The sequence below is a fragment of the Amphibalanus amphitrite genome, unplaced genomic scaffold, assembly GCF_019059575.1.
Source record: "Amphibalanus amphitrite isolate SeventyFive unplaced genomic scaffold, NRLGWU_Aamphi_draft 000836F_arrow, whole genome shotgun sequence".
In the NCBI taxonomy this organism is placed as follows: domain Eukaryota; kingdom Metazoa; phylum Arthropoda; class Thecostraca; order Balanomorpha; family Balanidae; genus Amphibalanus; species Amphibalanus amphitrite.
In genome coordinates this window covers 22,919-40,974 of record NW_024882330.1, presented here as the reverse complement: position 1 = coordinate 40,974, position 18,056 = coordinate 22,919, and the positions used below count along the sequence as shown (strand labels likewise).

General features: G+C 48.8%; 1 protein-coding gene across 1 annotated transcript in view; it reads right to left on the bottom strand.

The window, feature by feature from the left end:
- Positions 1–1,115: 1,115 nt before the first annotated feature.
- The window catches only part of LOC122366882 (dynein axonemal heavy chain 7-like), a 36,706-nt gene continuing 19,765 nt past the window's right edge, over positions 1,116–18,056 (bottom strand). The window contains exons 30-39 of the mRNA XM_043339528.1: positions 17,422–17,573; positions 16,978–17,084; positions 16,182–16,297; positions 15,664–15,817; positions 15,082–15,248; positions 13,725–13,956; positions 13,007–13,158; positions 2,640–2,777; positions 2,080–2,247; positions 1,116–1,771 (exon numbers count right to left, since the gene is read on the bottom strand). Of these exons, the coding sequence (XP_043195463.1) occupies positions 1,589–1,771; positions 2,080–2,247; positions 2,640–2,777; positions 13,007–13,158; positions 13,725–13,956; positions 15,082–15,248; positions 15,664–15,817; positions 16,182–16,297; positions 16,978–17,084; positions 17,422–17,573 (1,569 nt within the window). The 3' untranslated portion in view covers positions 1,116–1,588. The remainder of the gene's footprint in view (positions 1,772–2,079; positions 2,248–2,639; positions 2,778–13,006; positions 13,159–13,724; positions 13,957–15,081; positions 15,249–15,663; positions 15,818–16,181; positions 16,298–16,977; positions 17,085–17,421; positions 17,574–18,056) is intronic.

Below are 18,056 nucleotides of genomic sequence, written 5' to 3'. Positions count from 1 at the left end.
TTTGCTGGTCAGGGTCAGTCATTTGTCATCCTTCTTGCATAATCTTCTAATGGCCTCTTAATGCTGAAGTAGCATAAGATATACACAATGAATACGTTGGATAAACATTTTGGTTAAAGACTAGCAAACCTTTCAGTTTTAAACTGATATATAAACAAACACCTGTACATACACCAGAATAGCTTCCGAACAATTGTAAACTACACAGCACGACCTAAATCGGACATAAAATGACATTTTACCTGAATAGCTACCTGGTATTCACAGTTCAATAGATGCAGCGTTGCGTAGATCGTAGAGCTATGAGACGCACGACGGCTTTACCAGCTTACCTTGGGGAGCTCCGCTCTGTTACATACCGGACTCTCCATCGCCTGATACTGCGAGAGTAAAGTATGTGCTTGCCGTTCGCAAGACAAACGTTGTGCGTCATACGACAAGGAAGAACTTTGCGTCGCCAACATGGACCTGCCCTGCTAGTTGCTACGGTTGCGATTGCCTTTGCACCTTTTTAAAGTCGCTAGATATTTACAGTCAATGTTCACAGCACGCCGTTGGAGATGTCAGGATTCCGCGGATGATTGTCAATCCGTGCTGGCTGATCATTACATATTTCATTGTGACATTGGGCAAGATATTCAGTCGGACGCGGCATTCCTTCCATTGTCCGCCACGCCGCCTAAGTCCAACCTGTGCCCATCTGAGATTTTCTGCCGGGCCCGTGGCGGCCATTCGGGTGATTTTCTGGTCGACATCCGTCTATGGCTGCTCCTCATCACGGGTTTACTGTCGGCCTCATCCAGTTTAGGGGCGGCGCGGCGAAAGGTCGGCAGAACGGGGGCCAGATCAGGGCTCAAACGGCCGTTCGCCGTACAACCTTTATCTCGGGAACGTAAAAGTGAGACGGCCGGTAGTGGCGTCGACCGGTCTCCTCTGAATTTATGCCGACCTTTAGGAGCCGGCGCGTTTATGTATGTCGGCTCTCTAGGAAACAGCGACTGAAAGCTATTACTGCCGGCTGGATACCCAGAGTCCGGCTGGCAACAGCACAGCGATTCGGTATCGGCTCATCCGATCGATCATCCTCATCTAGCCCTTCCTTCCAATCATACGCCTTTGTTGTCAAACTGGAAATTTGTATTTCATACAATATTGCTGCACGATCCATACCTCTCCTAACTTGACTAGAGCTCTTTGGTATAGCTATCTCCTGAGATCGCACTACATGTGTCCATTCTATCTGCGATCGCACATGACTAGCATCGTTTTCATCCCTCACTCCCGGCCGTACCTGGACGGACCGTCGGATCGATCGACATAAACCACCGTGGGCGTAAAGCCCTCGCCTTATACATAAGGCCGCTGCAGTTCACGGCTCATGGAAAGGTTCTGTCACTCGGCGAGCCTTAGCACGCCGAGCTACTAAATATCATGGCATCACGAGTCCATTTCCCCCTCACACCACGATTACAATCGTCTTTCAATCCAAGTAAGTCCACCCACTGCCTTTGACCACTGCAGCGGTTGACACCTCACTGTAACCCTGTCCATCACTGCCTCCCCACTAGCGTCTTTCCCGTGCCTCGCCCTACTCGGAGAGCTGGCAGAGCAGCGCCACGCCGCGCCGGATCCAGTGCTCCTGAGGACGGTCCGTCGGCAGCTCGATGGCCAGTACGAAGTTGGTGCTGTGTCCCGTGGTGCTGAGCGTTCCGCGGCGCTCCGAGGTCTTGTAGCAGGGACACGTGTAGCTGCGACGCTCCGGCAGCTCGTCCTGGGGTGATGGGACGGGGAGAGTTACTTCAGAGGAAGAAGTCACAACACAGGGGAGATCACAGGCAGCTGTGACAGGGCGACTCGCATCACGGGGCGGTTCACCGGCGCATCACATTACAGGTCGTAACAACCAACATGTCCAGCTAATTTACACCCGATGTGAAAAAAGAAGAAAGAACACGTGTCCGAAATCCGTCATATCCAAAACACAAGCAATTTACTATTCAAGACACACCACATCGGGGTGACCTCATGTAACACAAAGACAGCAGAATTCGCTCGCTGGACGTCCCTATTGGGTCCCACCTTTTTGACGGGTTTCATCCAGAGCACGGGCAGTGTATCGTAGAGTATTTTGGGCGGCGACTCGTCCAGCACCTTCTTCTCCCGGCTAAAGCAGGCGCCGTCGATGAAGAGGCCGGTGACGTAGACGCCGTCTTCGGGCGGCTCCGTGTACTCCTTGTCCTCCAGTACCTGACGGAGACGGAGATAAAACAGTGGCGTCTGTCACAGCAAAGCGTCGTGATAGTGTAACGTCTGTCTAGTCTGGAGCTGGAACGTGGAAATGGAAATAAGATTAGCCAATTTCACAAACGATCAGCAAGCTCTAGCTGAAAAAAAGATTCTGAAAAGTTTGAGTCACTCGTTATGCTTTTTTTGGCCGGAAGTTGCCCACGGCCGCCGGTCGGTACTCCGACCGAGCCTGTTTGATATCGGCCAGTCCCACGAGCCTATTACCGTGTATTTAGGGCCTTGCTATTACCAATGTTGTGATGCTAGTGTGAGCCACTCACACTCCCAACTTCCAGCCGTTTACTTTACACTCCCAGTATCTCACCATGTCAGCAAACCTCCCAGTTTCTCACCTGGAAGTCGAATGTGAGCAGGTCGATGGGGATGGTGTTTTTGCGCGCCAGGTTCTGCTGGGCGGCCGTCAGGAAGGCCTGCGTGAAGTAGAAGCCCGAGACCCAGAACACCACCGGCGGGCCCTCCTCGTACCATTTCTGACGGTACAGCACAACGCACGGGTTAGAAAACGGTTGATAAAGTCAGCAGACTATATGTTCTTTTTGTATCGCGAGTGAGACAACTTTTATTTGTAAGACAGAATAGGACGATGATCCGTCCATCATGGGCTGCAGTTCGCCACTACGACAGCCGACCGGCTCATAAAATAGTACCTACGTCTGCTTTTCTGTCACACAGCCAACTGAAAAATCTCTGCCTAAAATCCATACAGGAAACGATTCAAAGACCGCAGACAGCCGTCACATCCAATGAAGACAACGGCAACGTCGTAATGAGTTAAACTTTATACATCAGACCAAAGTTTTCATAAAATTGCCGGTCCCGTAGCTCAGTTGGTAGAGCGTTGGACTCCGCGTGGTGAGAGCACGCGTTCCCGGTTATAACAGTCCGGGTTCGAAGCGCGACGGGCGCTCGACATTTATGGGCCTCCTGACAGGTACAGGGTTGGGCAGATAAATTGGGACAAAATACGTATTTGCATTTAAAACGCCGTAGCTTAGAAATTTGTAAACATAGGCATTTCAAATTTGGATCACATATTGTCACACCAATTTTACACATTTATCACCAAATATGGTCACCGTGGTCCACCTGCATCAGTCCTTGTCGGTGCCTGCGACTGACTGCACGCGCGGCGAGATCTCCCGTCGGAAATGGCTCGTAATTGTAGCCGACTGGCACTGCTGAGGCTCGCCACAGTCACATGTGGACGTTCGTTAGACTCACCCGCAAAAACGCCCCAGCAACCAGAACTTGTGTGGGCTGAGGTTTAATGAGGAAGGGGGCATTTTCCCTTGGGTACAGTTTGCGGGATCCTCCGTTTCAGGAGATTTTGTATTTAATTTACTGTATGCCGGGGAGCTGACTCCTCGAAGAGCATCGCCCCATGCAGGATGTTGCCTTCTTCCATCTTGTTGGTTCGAACTGCCGGAATAATGGTTAGGTACCTACCCTGTAATGGCGAACCCCCTCCCGATTCCGTAAAATAAGGGAGCCCCACGTGACCGTCAGAGGTCACCGAGTGGAATGCCATCACCGATGTCTGCTGCATGTTTTTTTTAACTAAGATCACGTCTTCTGGGCTGGTTGCGATGTTACATGGTGTTTGCGGTTGTTCATATGTTCGGTTATGGGGATACCATCGTCAGAAATGACCTGCACGTGCTTGCTCGCTTCTCCAAGCCCTTCAAGAGGAAACAATCTTTTTAACGTCACAGCTGCTTCAACATCTATGTTAACAGGTTGATATGCATCAGTGCATAATAGTACATGTTTGAGGTGCTGGTATATCGCTTTCTCATGGCCCGGCTACCTTCGTTGTAAGCTCGCGCCACTGTTTTCTCGAGGATCCTCTGATTTAACTGAATTTTGCACTTTAGCCCCCCTGGAAAACCGGGGGAGCGGCCGTAGTCAATGCAATAGGTATGTAAGGATGAGTCAATATCATCTCTTCCTCCAACGTTTACGTCTGTTCGATACACACTACTTTTAGCCATTTGATGGAGCATAATTAGAATATTGGCATGCATGTGCGCGCGGACTAAGTTGATAGTGGCTTGCCTAAGCCCACGTTCTGTGACCAGCCGACTCAAAATTACAACGCAACCTGCATAACATGGAAAAATATTCATTAGCCTATATTTATGTTCAAAAATTATCTTTATCACTCAAAAAGTAGTCGTTTTAGAGGAAGTTGAAATTTGTCCCAATTTATCTGCCCAACCCTGTATGGTTGCGGTTGGTGGCAGGCCGTAGCCAGGCGAAGTCAGTGAGGGGACCGGCCGTGCGCGGCTATGTGCGCACGTTAAACTTTGGACTCTAAATTCTGCCATAGAACTGGAATTGCGCGATCATAGGGTAGAGGTAGAGGGCAGGGTCACCGCAACAAGCTTCGCTTAGCGGTGGCTCTGTCCTTGTGAATCCTTCCTATCAAAAGGTTCGGACTAAATTTATAAAAAAAATTGAATCGCAGCCACTTGTAACGCAGCCAACTGCATCGGTTTACATACCACATCACAGCACACCACGCATGCAACACATGCTTCTACCGCTGTCTTACTACACTCTCGCCACCGAACAAAGCTGCGAGTCATATCAGCGGAGGCGGCAGCCGGTCGGACGGCTGGACACTGGACAGACCACACCGGCCACAGTCCCGCGCGCCGACATGCACCGACCGAGGATCGTTATCCAGCCCGACTGCCGGTGAATTTCCAGGTCAGCGGCACACCGGCCCTGATCTAGGACCGTCCTTCCCTCCAATTTGACGCACCCGAGACGAAAAGTTTTCTGGACGGACGCCGAAATGTCATGCAAACCGGTGCCAGCGGCGCACTATGGCCGATGGCGTCATCGATTTGTTCTGATGTAAGCAAACGTAGCGATTTGGGACGGTGTGGTATGTGCCGGCGCTTTGAATAGAAGCCCCGATTCCAGAGCGGTGAATCATATCCGCGAGAGGCACGCCGATACGTGTCCGGGTCTCACCGGCCAGGCGTGGGATGGAGGACTATGGCCGTGAAGACCCGGACTTCCGTCCCACTGTCAAAGGGCCGTAAACCACCGAGGTCCGTCAGCCCACTGTCACAAGCTCCACCGTCAAGTCTCACAGTCACATGTCCGGCCCACCGTCAGAGGTTCGTTCAATATACCCTGTTCAGAGGCTCCTTTACTAAAATCATCCTCGAATCCTCGTCCCTGTTTCGTCCGAGGTCCGTCCCTATTTCGTTCGAAGTCCGTCCCTGTATTCGTCAGAGGTCCGTCCCTGTTTCGTCAGGGGTCCCCGTCCCTGTTTCGTCGGTTTCGTCCCTGTTTGTCCGTCCCTGTTTCGCCGGAGGCCTACCCCTGTTTCGTCCTCGGCCGGTCCCTCGGCGGCGCGGCGCGCGGGGCGGGCAGAGCGTCAGGGGAGCTCCGTGGGCGGCGGGCGGCCACCGGTCGATCGCCGGCTCCCCTCCTCTCTCCTCCCTGCTCCGCTGCGTAGTGTCCCACATACAACTGCGCACGAGCTGAGCCGACCGAGCGCACCACAGACCCAATCCAGTTCCGGCTCCTCCGGTCACTTTACTGACAATGCTTTGTCCAATGTCCATGGCTCAAGTCGGTTGTCAACCTCAAGTCGCATTCATTTCCTACCCACTGCATGGACCCACATCCTGCATCGCTGACTGTGATATCGACGTTTGCCTTCGTCTCCATCATTCAACAAAGTTCGCCCAACCCGCGTCCCACCTGACTAAGAGTGCTTCTCATCCCTTTACACACCCTACAGACACCAGACACCAGTCCTTCATCAGCTCGCACGTATCAGAGCGTCCGGAGCCGACCGAACTCCGATCGTCGGTCCGGCTCCGGGTCCGGCCGGCCAGTTTATGAGCTGCGCCGGGGCCGCCACAGCGGCAGCGCAGACCGGACATACCCCACCACCCGACCTCCCATGGAATGACAAGACGAGAATGGGCGGCCGGGACACAGGCCAGGGCATGGGGTACACGGGTGTAACTGCGTTCATACGGGGTACACGGATGTAACGGCTTTCATATGGCGTAATGAAAATTATGTAGCATAGGAAATCGAGGTATAATGGAGCTGCCAATGACATTGATATGATAAGGTGGGAGGGCGGTGATTGGATGACTGGTTGACTGATGGGTTTTCCTAAAAATGTAACATGCATAACAAAGCAAAAGGTGATGAACTGTTTCGTCGTAAATGTCGTAAACCTGTCAAAGCCCAAAGGTGAATAATCATTGATCACATATTGCTAAACTGTGCGCTAACTACAAACTAAGAGGTCGACACCAGCGTGCGTAAACCACGTAAGGTCGCGGCCTATCAAAATTCGATGTGACTGACAAGGATTTCTACATCTCTAACTTAATATTTCCTGTCCGGCTAGTCCAGAACCTCAGTTTACAGACCATTGCGCTTTACGAGTGCCGTTAGCGCTCTTTATAAATCCACTCGACCGAAAATTCTGACAAAATCGAAAACCAAACGCCGAGCTAAATCCTGCCTTTTGGCGTACAAGCGCGACTGCTTTCCGGACGACGGCTGTGGAGTATAGCAGGGCGGCGGGCGCGGCTTTGGGGCCCGCCGCGCTCCGCTCGACTTTCATTCATTTATTCATTCGACGGGCGCGGTCGATGGGGAGATGTCGCTCCACGGGGGAGGGGGGGGGGGGCGTGTAGGCAGGTTGAGGATGCCGAGTCTCGAGCGCCGACAGACTGACACACTGGCTATCTGTATCGGCCGTTATTATTATATCGTGAATAATAAATGCAAAATAATAAAATACAATAAAACTCAGTTAATCAACGAACGAACAATGGAAGTTTACGAAAGTGCGTAAATTTCTGTAGCCAGTGGCGGATCCAGCTTAGAGTTTTGGGAGGGGCAAACCATAACAATTTATCGATTCTTTCCATGCCTCGTCCATAGGCGTAATGTTAAAATTATGCCGTTTGAGAGGGGCAAATGCCCATTTTGCCCCCCTTTGGATCCGCCAGTGTCTGTAGCCGAAGATGCGTTGAATTCAGCGCAAAGCCGCGAGTGGGGGAATTGTTATATGATCATTGACCCAACATCGTAAGCTCGCTAGCAAAGCTGCCTGTGACTGCCCTTAACACCAACTCACCACCGCCACCAGCTGCACCAACCGACATTCGAAGATCATTTAGGTGTAGGATTGGAGAGGAAGCCCACTAACCAGGAAACCATCCGCGCATTATCGGAGCGAGTACGCGCCTTCTTGGAGCTCCTAGGCTGATTATCAGTGATGCGATACTCCCGTCTGGGAACTGAATCCGTCGGTAACTAGGGTAAGGGCGGGTAAGAGTACGCGGGCGATAAGAGTACGCATCAGCTGTTTCGGTTGCTTAGCAACGCGGGTTTGTCGAGTTCATGAAGTGACATGAAGCCGCCAGTGCGTGCATGTCACCAACGGAACGTGGGCGTTGAGCGGCGACGCTGTTGAGTTTAAGGCGATGAATATTATTTTCGAGCGTTATGATATTATTATGATATGGTGCAATAATTTTGATACTTGGCAGTTGAGATAAGGTACATTTCCGTGATTGTTGTGGGAAACTTGTGAGGTTATCTGGGGAAATACTGTACAGTGCAATATTCTGTTTGCGAAGTTTTGCACAACGTTTCGGGGTTGTTTTGTGCGCGAATTGCATGTACGGTAAGAGGACGCACTGTTCAGGAGGGTAAGAGTACGCAGAATTATACATTAAATCGAATATACAGAAATATAGAATAGGGTTGGGACCTATCTGCATGCTCTGTATGTTTTGGTAAAATAAAAAAGCTCAGAATTTTTAATGATTTAATTTAAAATCACTTTGTTAAAAAAATGCCTAGTTAGTTCAGAAATTAATTATTTGTGGCTGAAAACAACTTGCTTCTGATTGGTCGGGCTAATCATGACGTCACATGTAGGTATATAACTGTCTGTGTATTTGGCGCAGTTGAGACATACATTTTCTATGCATTTTCCTATGGTAAATCGGAGTGATTGGTCGTGTTTTCAGTGTCTCTTTATTTTGCGCTGGTATTGGGTGGCTAAGAAGTTTTATCAAGAATGGCATATACTAAAATGTTCCTTTAATAATGGAGATTCAATATCTGTGAGTTTTATTGGCAAGCGAAAACTGATTTCGCTGTTATTTTATCTGGAAATTACTCATTTTTTTAGGTCAATATTCAAAATATTTTACGGGAACAAGTTGGCACTTTTCTTGAATTTTGCACTCAAATCGCGTGCGATTCAACTGTATTGGAACTTGCAAAGAAGCTTGGTGATTAATTAACTGTGTTGTTATGGCACTGTTTGCAAAGCATGGATAATGAAACTCTGCCAAAGACTTAGCTACATAGCAATGCCTCAAGTAATACGCAGGAGGGACAGAATTCAGAGTCCGATCGAGAAGAATCGGTGCAAATGCTACGAAGACCAGGCAGCTCTGATACAATAGCTAGTCGTCTCACTACTCTCACTCCATTAGACCAGCTGATTCCTGACAGCACCGACTCGGATGCAAAGATGGAGCTCATCTTCCAAGCCAGAAACCAGTTCTTTGATGGAAGATGTGATGCTGCCTCTGTCTCTGCTTTGTTGGCCACTTTGGACGGGGCGGAGCTCCGCTCCTTGCGTGAGCGGTTATTCGCCTGTCATCCAGAAATAGTTCCTTCGTTTGCTGGCCGTTCCCTGATTAGGTGCAATACGGGGAGCTGTAATCAGGGAAGTAACTTTCCATATGAAAGGGTGCAGGTGCACCCCCATCCCCCATCCACTAGAAGTGCACCCCCATAGGCTAAGCGGCACCCCACACGCCGCCCCACACGATTAGCTCTAGAGCAGATGGCGAGGGTGATTTCCCGGCTACATTCCATCTCGGCGTCGTGATGCTTGTGGGCTTGGAAAGCGTCCAGTCGTATGTAGGGTAGTGTAGGGGTAGGGTTGAGTTCAATATGGTCTTTACATTTGAAAGGTGTGAACAACCCGCAATCAGCACAACATACCACAAGTTAAATAAAAAACTACCAAACTCCGCCCAACTAATATTAATAAACATTACAGCCAAACTAATGGCCTAAATAAAAATATACCTATCTCAAATCCTAACAGTTATCGCGGGTGATGGCGCCATGAGTTGCTATTATCCAAAACAGATGCAAATAAACATGTTTGTGTCCTATGTATGTTTGTTTTAAAAACGTTGCAGCGGCGCTGGGAACTGCAGTCTTAGATCTGGGTATGTTTGGATCTGCAACTCTTCATATACACATTAACCCTATTTCGGACGGGGAGGCCTTTCAGGATTTTCTTGTACAATTGCCAAACGCCGCGAGACATTCAGCTCATATTTGGTGACTTTTCCTAAATGCTCATTGCGCACATCTCAGCAAAAAAAAAAAAAAAAAAATGCCGGGTCAGGTCAGGTCAGGTAACCAGAGCGGGTTTGTTGACCCCACCTCAGAAAAGTTTGCAAACACGTCAGAGCTTGAGTTTTTCACGAAGTTATTTCCTCTCATCAAGTCTTCAAAACAGTACCTGCAGTATGTCTCGTTTGTATATCTCAGAATTTTTTATCTGTGACCTGAGGTTAGGTCAGAGTCGTGACCTTTACATTGCAAGCCTATGGAAAAGTATTGAAATGCGACCTGCACCTCGAGTAAACGAGTCAAAACCACCCAATTCTTTAACCCGCGCACCGACGGGGGGGGGCGGATATCCGCCCCCCCCCTGAGGTTTTTCGCGAATAGCGGGAAAACCGCGGCGCGTAGCGCCGCGAAATTTGGTATGACTATTCCCTCATCAATTTTACACATGGTGTGCAAGTTTGAACCTCCTACCTTTCAAGGTCAGGTCACCAGGTCACTTTGAATGACCCAACCTCAAGTCACTTTTTTGCAACTTTGTCACCGTGCCAGAGCTACAGTAGATGTCGGAGGCCTTTGAAAGTCGCAGGATGTTATTAGGTCATTAGTAGCTACAATTTTTATATCTCGGAATTTTGATATCGGTGACCTAAGGTCAGGTCAATTTCGCGACCTCCCCATTATAAGTCAATGGGGGAAAAATCAACTCCCTGTTTTTACCACTAAAACGGGTCGGAATGGCCCCATATACCATACATGACTTCATATACGATCAACCTTCACTACCTTGAGGTCTGTTTTGCTGTTGGGCAGCTGTGAGGTCATGTGACGTCATCAAAGGTCACCAAAGGTTTTCGGCCAATAACTCCGTACAGGAACAAGATACAGACGCGTGGATGGTCTCATTGTGTTCAGCTCGTCAAGACGCATCGAATGATATACATGATGACCTCGAGGTCACGTGACCTGAGGTCAACCTTTGACCTTGACCTTTCGAGGTCAACATATATATCATTCGATGCGGATTGACGAGAGGATCACGATGATGCCCTTAGTTTGTTCCTATCTGGACTAATTCGAAAGTTATTCGAGAAAAACTCTCTCCATATCCAGCGCCGCCATTTTGACTTTTTCGACCCCTGTGACGTCATCTTTGACCTGACCTAAAAATGACCTTAGTAAAAATTGTAGATCTTGACCGTGCGTATCCGATGCCGTTTACCGCTTGTCGCTATCTTGCTTCGTTCTCGAGATCTCAGGGGGGGGCGGTCATCCGCCCCCCCCCCCCGTCGGTACTAAGTTGGCGCAGACCCCCGTCGGTGCGCGGGTTAAGAATTATGACAAATTATCTTATCTGTATTGATCCAGGTGCCATTTACTGACAGGGACACCGGGGAGGGTTATCTGAGCCGAGATCATGTGAGGTGATATCTACCATACATCAATGCGCACAATACTTACAATATTGACAATGCTTTTCCTTACAACACTTACAATACTTCCGATGAGACCAGCAAGCACTCTGCCGTTACAGTTCTAACTTCTGTTTCGAAAACCGACGTTACACACATTCGCTGGCAGCATAACATGTATTATTTGACAGTAACAAAATACAATTGACATCTGAACCCCAAACGGACCGCCATCCACTCAAATTTTATAACACTGACCGGTCAGGGGGCGAATGGAGGTCATCTCCTGGGCATTACACTCAGCCCCTTGCACAAAATATCTCACCTCACAGTGATCATTACAACAATAGCACCGACTTGATAGTGGATTTCAAAGTACTTGCATCAGCTCTTCCTGCTATTGCAGACGATCATCTCCTCAGGGTAATGTTGTTCGGGACATGAACGAAGATCGTTTTCGGAGTTTCATAAGTGCTACTGCAACAGCCTGGCACAAAACAGGACTTGTACGCTCTTCTCTGCACTTTGCCCTTCAGTATATCACAAAAGAATTGTTTAGAATCCATCTTACGCTTCTTTCACAGTCTCCCTTGCCACCGTAGGGCGTAGATAGATTGCTGTTGCTGGTAAGTTAAGGCACGGTAGATAGAAATTACCTCGGTTCTCAACGCCTTAAGTTATTTTCATAAAAAAGAACAAATAAATCATCAATAAGATGACAGGAATGTAAACATTTTAATCGTAAAGTAGTCCAAATATTGGAATGAGCTTTTGCTTTTCAGCATCCTCCGATTCATCCTCTTTATCATTTGAAAATTCGAGGTACATAAAATGTTTATCACGCGCTCAATGTTAAGTGGGAATATAGTACACGGCAGACACATCAATTTTTGACACTGAACATTTCATCCGTAAATGTTTTAGCATAATTTAAAGTTAAAAACAGCGCGAATGGCAGAGTGAAACAAACAACATCTTTCACCCATTGATATAACATGTAATCTGTGGTGCGCCAGATGCGCTATTATTTGTCAACCGCAGAAGGTGACATGTGACGTAACAGCATCAAGAGCATCTTTTTCAAGAACTTTTCAAAACAAGTTTCCTATCTTTCTTCCCCCATTTCTCTCAGCATATTGATTTTATGAGGCAATGGTATGCACCATAAATTCTGTGAAAATAGTTTGATCATTTTCATGCATTCTTAAAAAATCGAGTTCCCAACCCCATTATTAATCTATCGCTCAATGACGTTTGTTTAGTAGGTATATCATCAATGGAGCACTGTGATGCAGATGCGTACCCGAAATTCTTCCAAATACGAGTTATTCTCCTTTTTGATTGTGCATTTTTTTAAGAAACACACGACATGATTATTTCCTGATATAGACTTGAAAGATTTATTTTATGTTTTTCTTTTTGGATACTAGAATTAACTTAAATGCCTTCTGAGTTTGAAGTTAAGCATTTGGACAGTGCAAGCTGCATAGGTGTGTGTTCATATGCTTGCGTACTCCACCCGCCTGGCGTGCGTACTCTTACACACCCCATATGGTAAGAGTACGCAAGTGCAACGGTTCAGAAAATGTCAGTTTTAGACCACTTCCATTTACGCTGAAGGGTCGTTGCCCCATGGGTTGATGGCTAATTCAATGAACTTTAATATTCCCTATTTGCGATTTCTTTCCTTCAAATATTAAGCAAATGAGAGCAAGAAATCCACTAAGTGCGTACTCTTATACGACTTCACCCTACCACTCCAGATTATTTATATTGCATTACCTAATTTATACATACCTTGCTAGCACGTTAACCTCCACTATAGAAATTATGACTATAACAGCCCTTCGGCAGTTATCTAACCCAGTGTTACCCAGTGTGGTCGGCCTGAACGGTTCCCCACTAACCTGAAGGAACTGAAGTCGTGCCAGGAAGTCTGTGACGTAGCTACCGAGAGGCTTCAGCGACGGGTAGGACTTGGCGCGCCACATGCTGGGGATCTTGCCGGTCATACAGCTGGTGAAGACTTCCTCCAGTTCGGCGGACATCACCACCAGACCTGCCGGACGGCACGCGGCGGCGCCGGGCACGCGGTCAGATAATTAAATTACATGCTGTTCCTATATGAACCAAGCACACTACAACCTACTTCCATTCAAATAAAGCAAATAATAAGAAGCGCCCTTGTCATCAACCGACAGGAAGCCCTGACTATCCAGCCGCTCCAGCCAGGGTTTTCACCAGCCGCCTGAATGTAGACTGTACCGCACGGCACGGCTGTACTGCGGCACAGCCTATAGCGCAGTGAACGTTCGAAACGCGAAGATAAGACGTCATAGGGCGGAGGAATCGCGAATAGTTACCGAAAATGTGGTGAATTTACTTTCAGGAGGTGGTTAGACCAGAGTATACGAAAGTTAGCTGCTTTTAAATGCAAGAAAAAACGGTGTTTGTCCAATGACATAATCGGCTGCCAAGCTTCCAAAGCGTTACCTTGCACCATTTCCCCGCACGTCCGATGCTAACTATTTATCCCAAACCACGTCACCCATATCAACTCCTCAGAAACCACACCCCTTTACCCCACTCTCCACACTTCCCATTCTCTTCCGCTATCTGACCGACCTTTGATGGCCTTCTTCAGCGAGAGCAGGCTCTGCCTGATGACTGTGAGCAGCGCGTTGAAGCGGCCCATCTCCTGCACAAGCACCGTGTTCATGCTCTGCTCGTACATGGTCGGATACTTCTTCAGTACAAAGTCGATGTCAAAGTTGTCCGGCAGGCGCCTGACGATGTCGTCGGCGATGTGGTAGACGGCGTCGTCGGAGGCCGCGCCGCCGCCGCCGGTCGCCGCGCCCTGACCGAGACAGGTCAATGTTAGTGGTAGTGTGTGCATTACTGAGAATTCGGTCTGGGGATACCAACATTTACATTTTTGACATCAGTGTTGGCTCGCTCCTGCACTCTTCACCGCGGATGTTAAGTTTGAACAAACCCATATGTAATGGGTAGCATTTTCTCGCCCTACATTTTACTTACCGCTTTCGTCCGGTGTAGCTATACATGTGGTACTAAGAAGGAAAAGAATTGTGCATAAAGACGATCAATCGTCAGCGAATCTAATTTTAATTAAAACGTCATTTCATCTTGTCTTAATTCCGGCAGTCATTCGACAAACATTGCAAGCTCATGCAGACTGGACGCCACAAACACCATAATTTTACGTTTTTCTCTGCATGCGCCATCCTCCTCAAAACCCATCTAGCCACCTGTCTTCAGCTCTATCCCCGCCCCAGCACTAAGCGATCCCAGCCGTCCAGCCTGCTCCACCGACTAACAGGGTCGAACCTGACCGCCGCCTGAGCCGTTCCCACGCTGGGAGTCCTCTCCCCGTCCCGTCCCTCCCCAGGTAGAGCGGTGATTAGTCTCTACCTGCCGGTAGCCGTCAGGGCAGGCTCAACTGGTCAGGGAGCGCTTGAACCTCGTTTGGGGTTGTTATATGTAACAGTGGTTAGCTCAGCCGACAAAATCGTGAATACGTGTTGTGAGATGTCGGAAAATTTACGTCCTAAGAGCAGTTTCCCTACCTGAGCAGATTATAACGCGATCGTGGCGTGCATTTAGGGAACAATGCCGATATAGATGGGTTGGGCTTCTTGTGAGCAGCTTTCGTCAGCGATGCGTTGGTCACTAGCTAGGTGCAATACATGCTTAAAAATACACACTTTCACGGTAATCTTACCTCCAATTCGGGAATACGGTCCTTAATTGCAGCGTTCGAAAGCAGCAAACAATAATCAACGCCAGGTACAGCACATTTCACCAACAGTCTGTTGAGTAGACTCGTCAATCCTCTAGTGCAGACCATCAACCTACCAGTCAGCGACACAACTGAAACGTTTGACTCTCATCAGGCACAAAAATAACACCGTTATCTCTAAAAACCCGCAGAACTACAATACAATCCGCGCCGTGGACCGACCTGTGTAAGCAGTACGCTGGAGAACAGGATGTTGGTCTCGTTCTGGTCCTTGGTGATGTCGGCGTTGGGGTTCATGCCGAACACCTCTGGCGCGGCCAGCATCGGCAGTCGCTGGATGAAGTCGATGTAGTCCTGGTGCTCGCCCTCCGGCGGGATCAGGTAGTGACCTGGTGAAAAGCGCGAGCAGAGAGAGAGGCAGTGATGCGCGGGTTAGACACACACATGAGACGGCGGCTGGGTTAGGGGGGATGGGGTGCAACGGTATGCGGGCGGAGTTACCGTGTAATATGCTTACCCCTACCGGACAGAAGTAAGCCACTTCGCTAAAAACGCATCTAACCTAACGTAGTGCTTTTTTTGTCCAAAAAAAAAACACACACACACACACAGACACATAATTAGCGCCACTTATCCATCATAACCCCATGACGCACATCCACCGCATATGCAGGTTTCCAGTCTACCGATTACAGAGTAAAATGTCTCGTGTCACATCACCATTCTACGGCCTCGTATCTCGCGTGTTTTATCTGAACCTCTTCCCTGCCCAGCACTTTCCTCTCCCCACCCTGTCACCCTTACCATCGTCATCGAGGGCGAATCGCTCCTTGGTCAGCACCTCCCTGCAGAGACAGCGGCGCAGGATGGTGTTGAGGGTGCGCCGGTCCCAGTTGTCAGTGACGCGGCCTCCGTAGTTACATTCGCCGAACAGATACTGGAGCGCCTCGAATGGCACCTGGAGAGGCCAGATCGCAGGTTAGATGGAACTGAGACGGCGGGAGTAACGGCCAGTGATTCATGAATGCCGAACGCTGATCTGTGATATGTAATCCATACGTTTGATTCCAATCCATTCATTGATTCATTCCATCCATAGATTTCCATGCATACATTTGAGGTATGAACCGTCTCATACAGGCGGATCACACATAACCGCACAACGGAGGCCGACACTATCAAAATCTGATGAACCGCCTTCCTGCTAGCAGTAAGCGCTGGCAGCAGGTCATAAGCTCAGGAGTGCCGTCGCCATAATTTCACTATTCTCACACTTTCTCAGCTGTCCTATACTATGGCATGCATACCGTAATGTGACTCACCTCCTCATAATCGTCCAGGAACATACGCAGCTGGGTGACACTGATGCGCAAGTCGGTCTCGTTGAACTCGTATGGCGTGTTCCATCCCAGCGCGCCGTATGCCCTACGCTCCTGGACTGGAAATGGGGGGGGGGGGCGTGCTGAGGTTGTGGTGCGCCTGCGTTATTCGTTATTCGTTGCCTCGTCACTAGGATGATGTAACAACCACGTGTGTCGCCGGCCGGCACGGGAGTCCCCGGGCCCGCGCAGACCGATTCGCGCGCCGACTTATGACGTCGCTACCCCCTCCCCCCCGGTGCTGGGGGCGGCCCAGGGCGCGCCAGTGAACCTTGTACCCTTTCACGAGGCGACCGCGTGTCTGCAGCCTGCAATGCAGCAGCTTGGATTCCATTCTCGTCTTTTCGTCACTCCACTGCATGATTCGTTGTTTCGGTTTTTGACTTCGTTTTGGAACTTTGAAATATAACAACCCGCTCTTTTAATTAATTCTTTTACTTGGGGCCGTTTGGATCGAACTGATTGAATTTTTGGAACACGCACCAGGTTGATATTTCCCATTTCTGATTAACGTAAAATCCAGTCACTGATATGTGGTGAACAGCCCCACAGCACCACAAGGTCAGTTGTCACGGCACATAGCTGATACTAATTCAGTCGCATATTTGCGTGCCTACTGCCTGATTCTTTAGGTCCTTCAGTTCCTATCCACCCTGTTCAGCCATGCCAAGAGACTGCCACACCGTATCATATCACTTGATGAATCAACTATCATAACACGTCACAAGAGGGGTCTTACTGAGAGCGTGGAAGAAGCACAGGCTGTAGAGCAGCGCCTTGAACGAGCTCGGGTTCTTGGACTCGCCGAAGAATGACGGATCGACGATAGGGTCACTCAGGTACGAGCTGGGGACAGAGCGGCGGGACAAATCAGCGGATGGTGCAAAAACGAGCGGAGTTTATATAGACTGCTGAAATGTCACGAAAGTGTCACAGCGCGAACAATTCATAAGAGTAAAATGACTTCTTCAAAGCACTTTCAGCACGAATTAACTGAACGCTTCTAAACACATTTTCTATCAAAACTTCACTTAAAAAAGAACAAAAAAAAAAGAAGAAGACACTATTGCAATTCATCTCACAAAATGCCAAGCCGGCGCCACCACAATAGCACACCTCACAGCGTCTTTAAGCAGATACCCTGCTGTATCAACTCAACATTGTCACAGTCATACAATCTCACCGTTTAACGTTGGCCCTCAGTCCCTTGGGCGGCTCGTTGGTGATTTTGACGCCGTTCTGCAGCACCGCCACGGGGAAATGGTCGGCCGGATAGGAGGTCAGCCACAGACGGAAGTCCGGGTGGGTCGTGTCCGGACTCAGCTCCTCACACACCTGTTAAAGAGAGGGAGGGGTCGCAGAGGTCACGGTCAGTGTCGTTGGACAGATAGCCGAGTACCGCCTGACTGCCGATGGTGAGAACGGACAGTACTATCTAACGAGTAACGTAAACAGTCCACAGCAGAAGTAATGTGTGGTTTCAGTCATGGGTATGTTCTGCTTCTGAAGCCTAGGAACGATTAGCCAGACTGCAACGAGACTTTAAATGTAGCTTACATGTATCTTCACCCTTGCAGCTACAACTTTATCTATTGACGTCTTCTTTTCAATCAGTCCGCATTTAAAAATCGTCGGTCAAAGCCATCCGTTGAGATTGGTAAAACCACACATTACTTTAGCGGTGGGCTTTACTTTATCCTGCAGCTGTATTACGTACTTGAATTCAGTTAATGTTTTAGTTCCTTGACAACAACCATGCAAACAGGGTCCTATGAATATGTAACATCGCGAAACTTTTAACGTATTAATCAATTGACC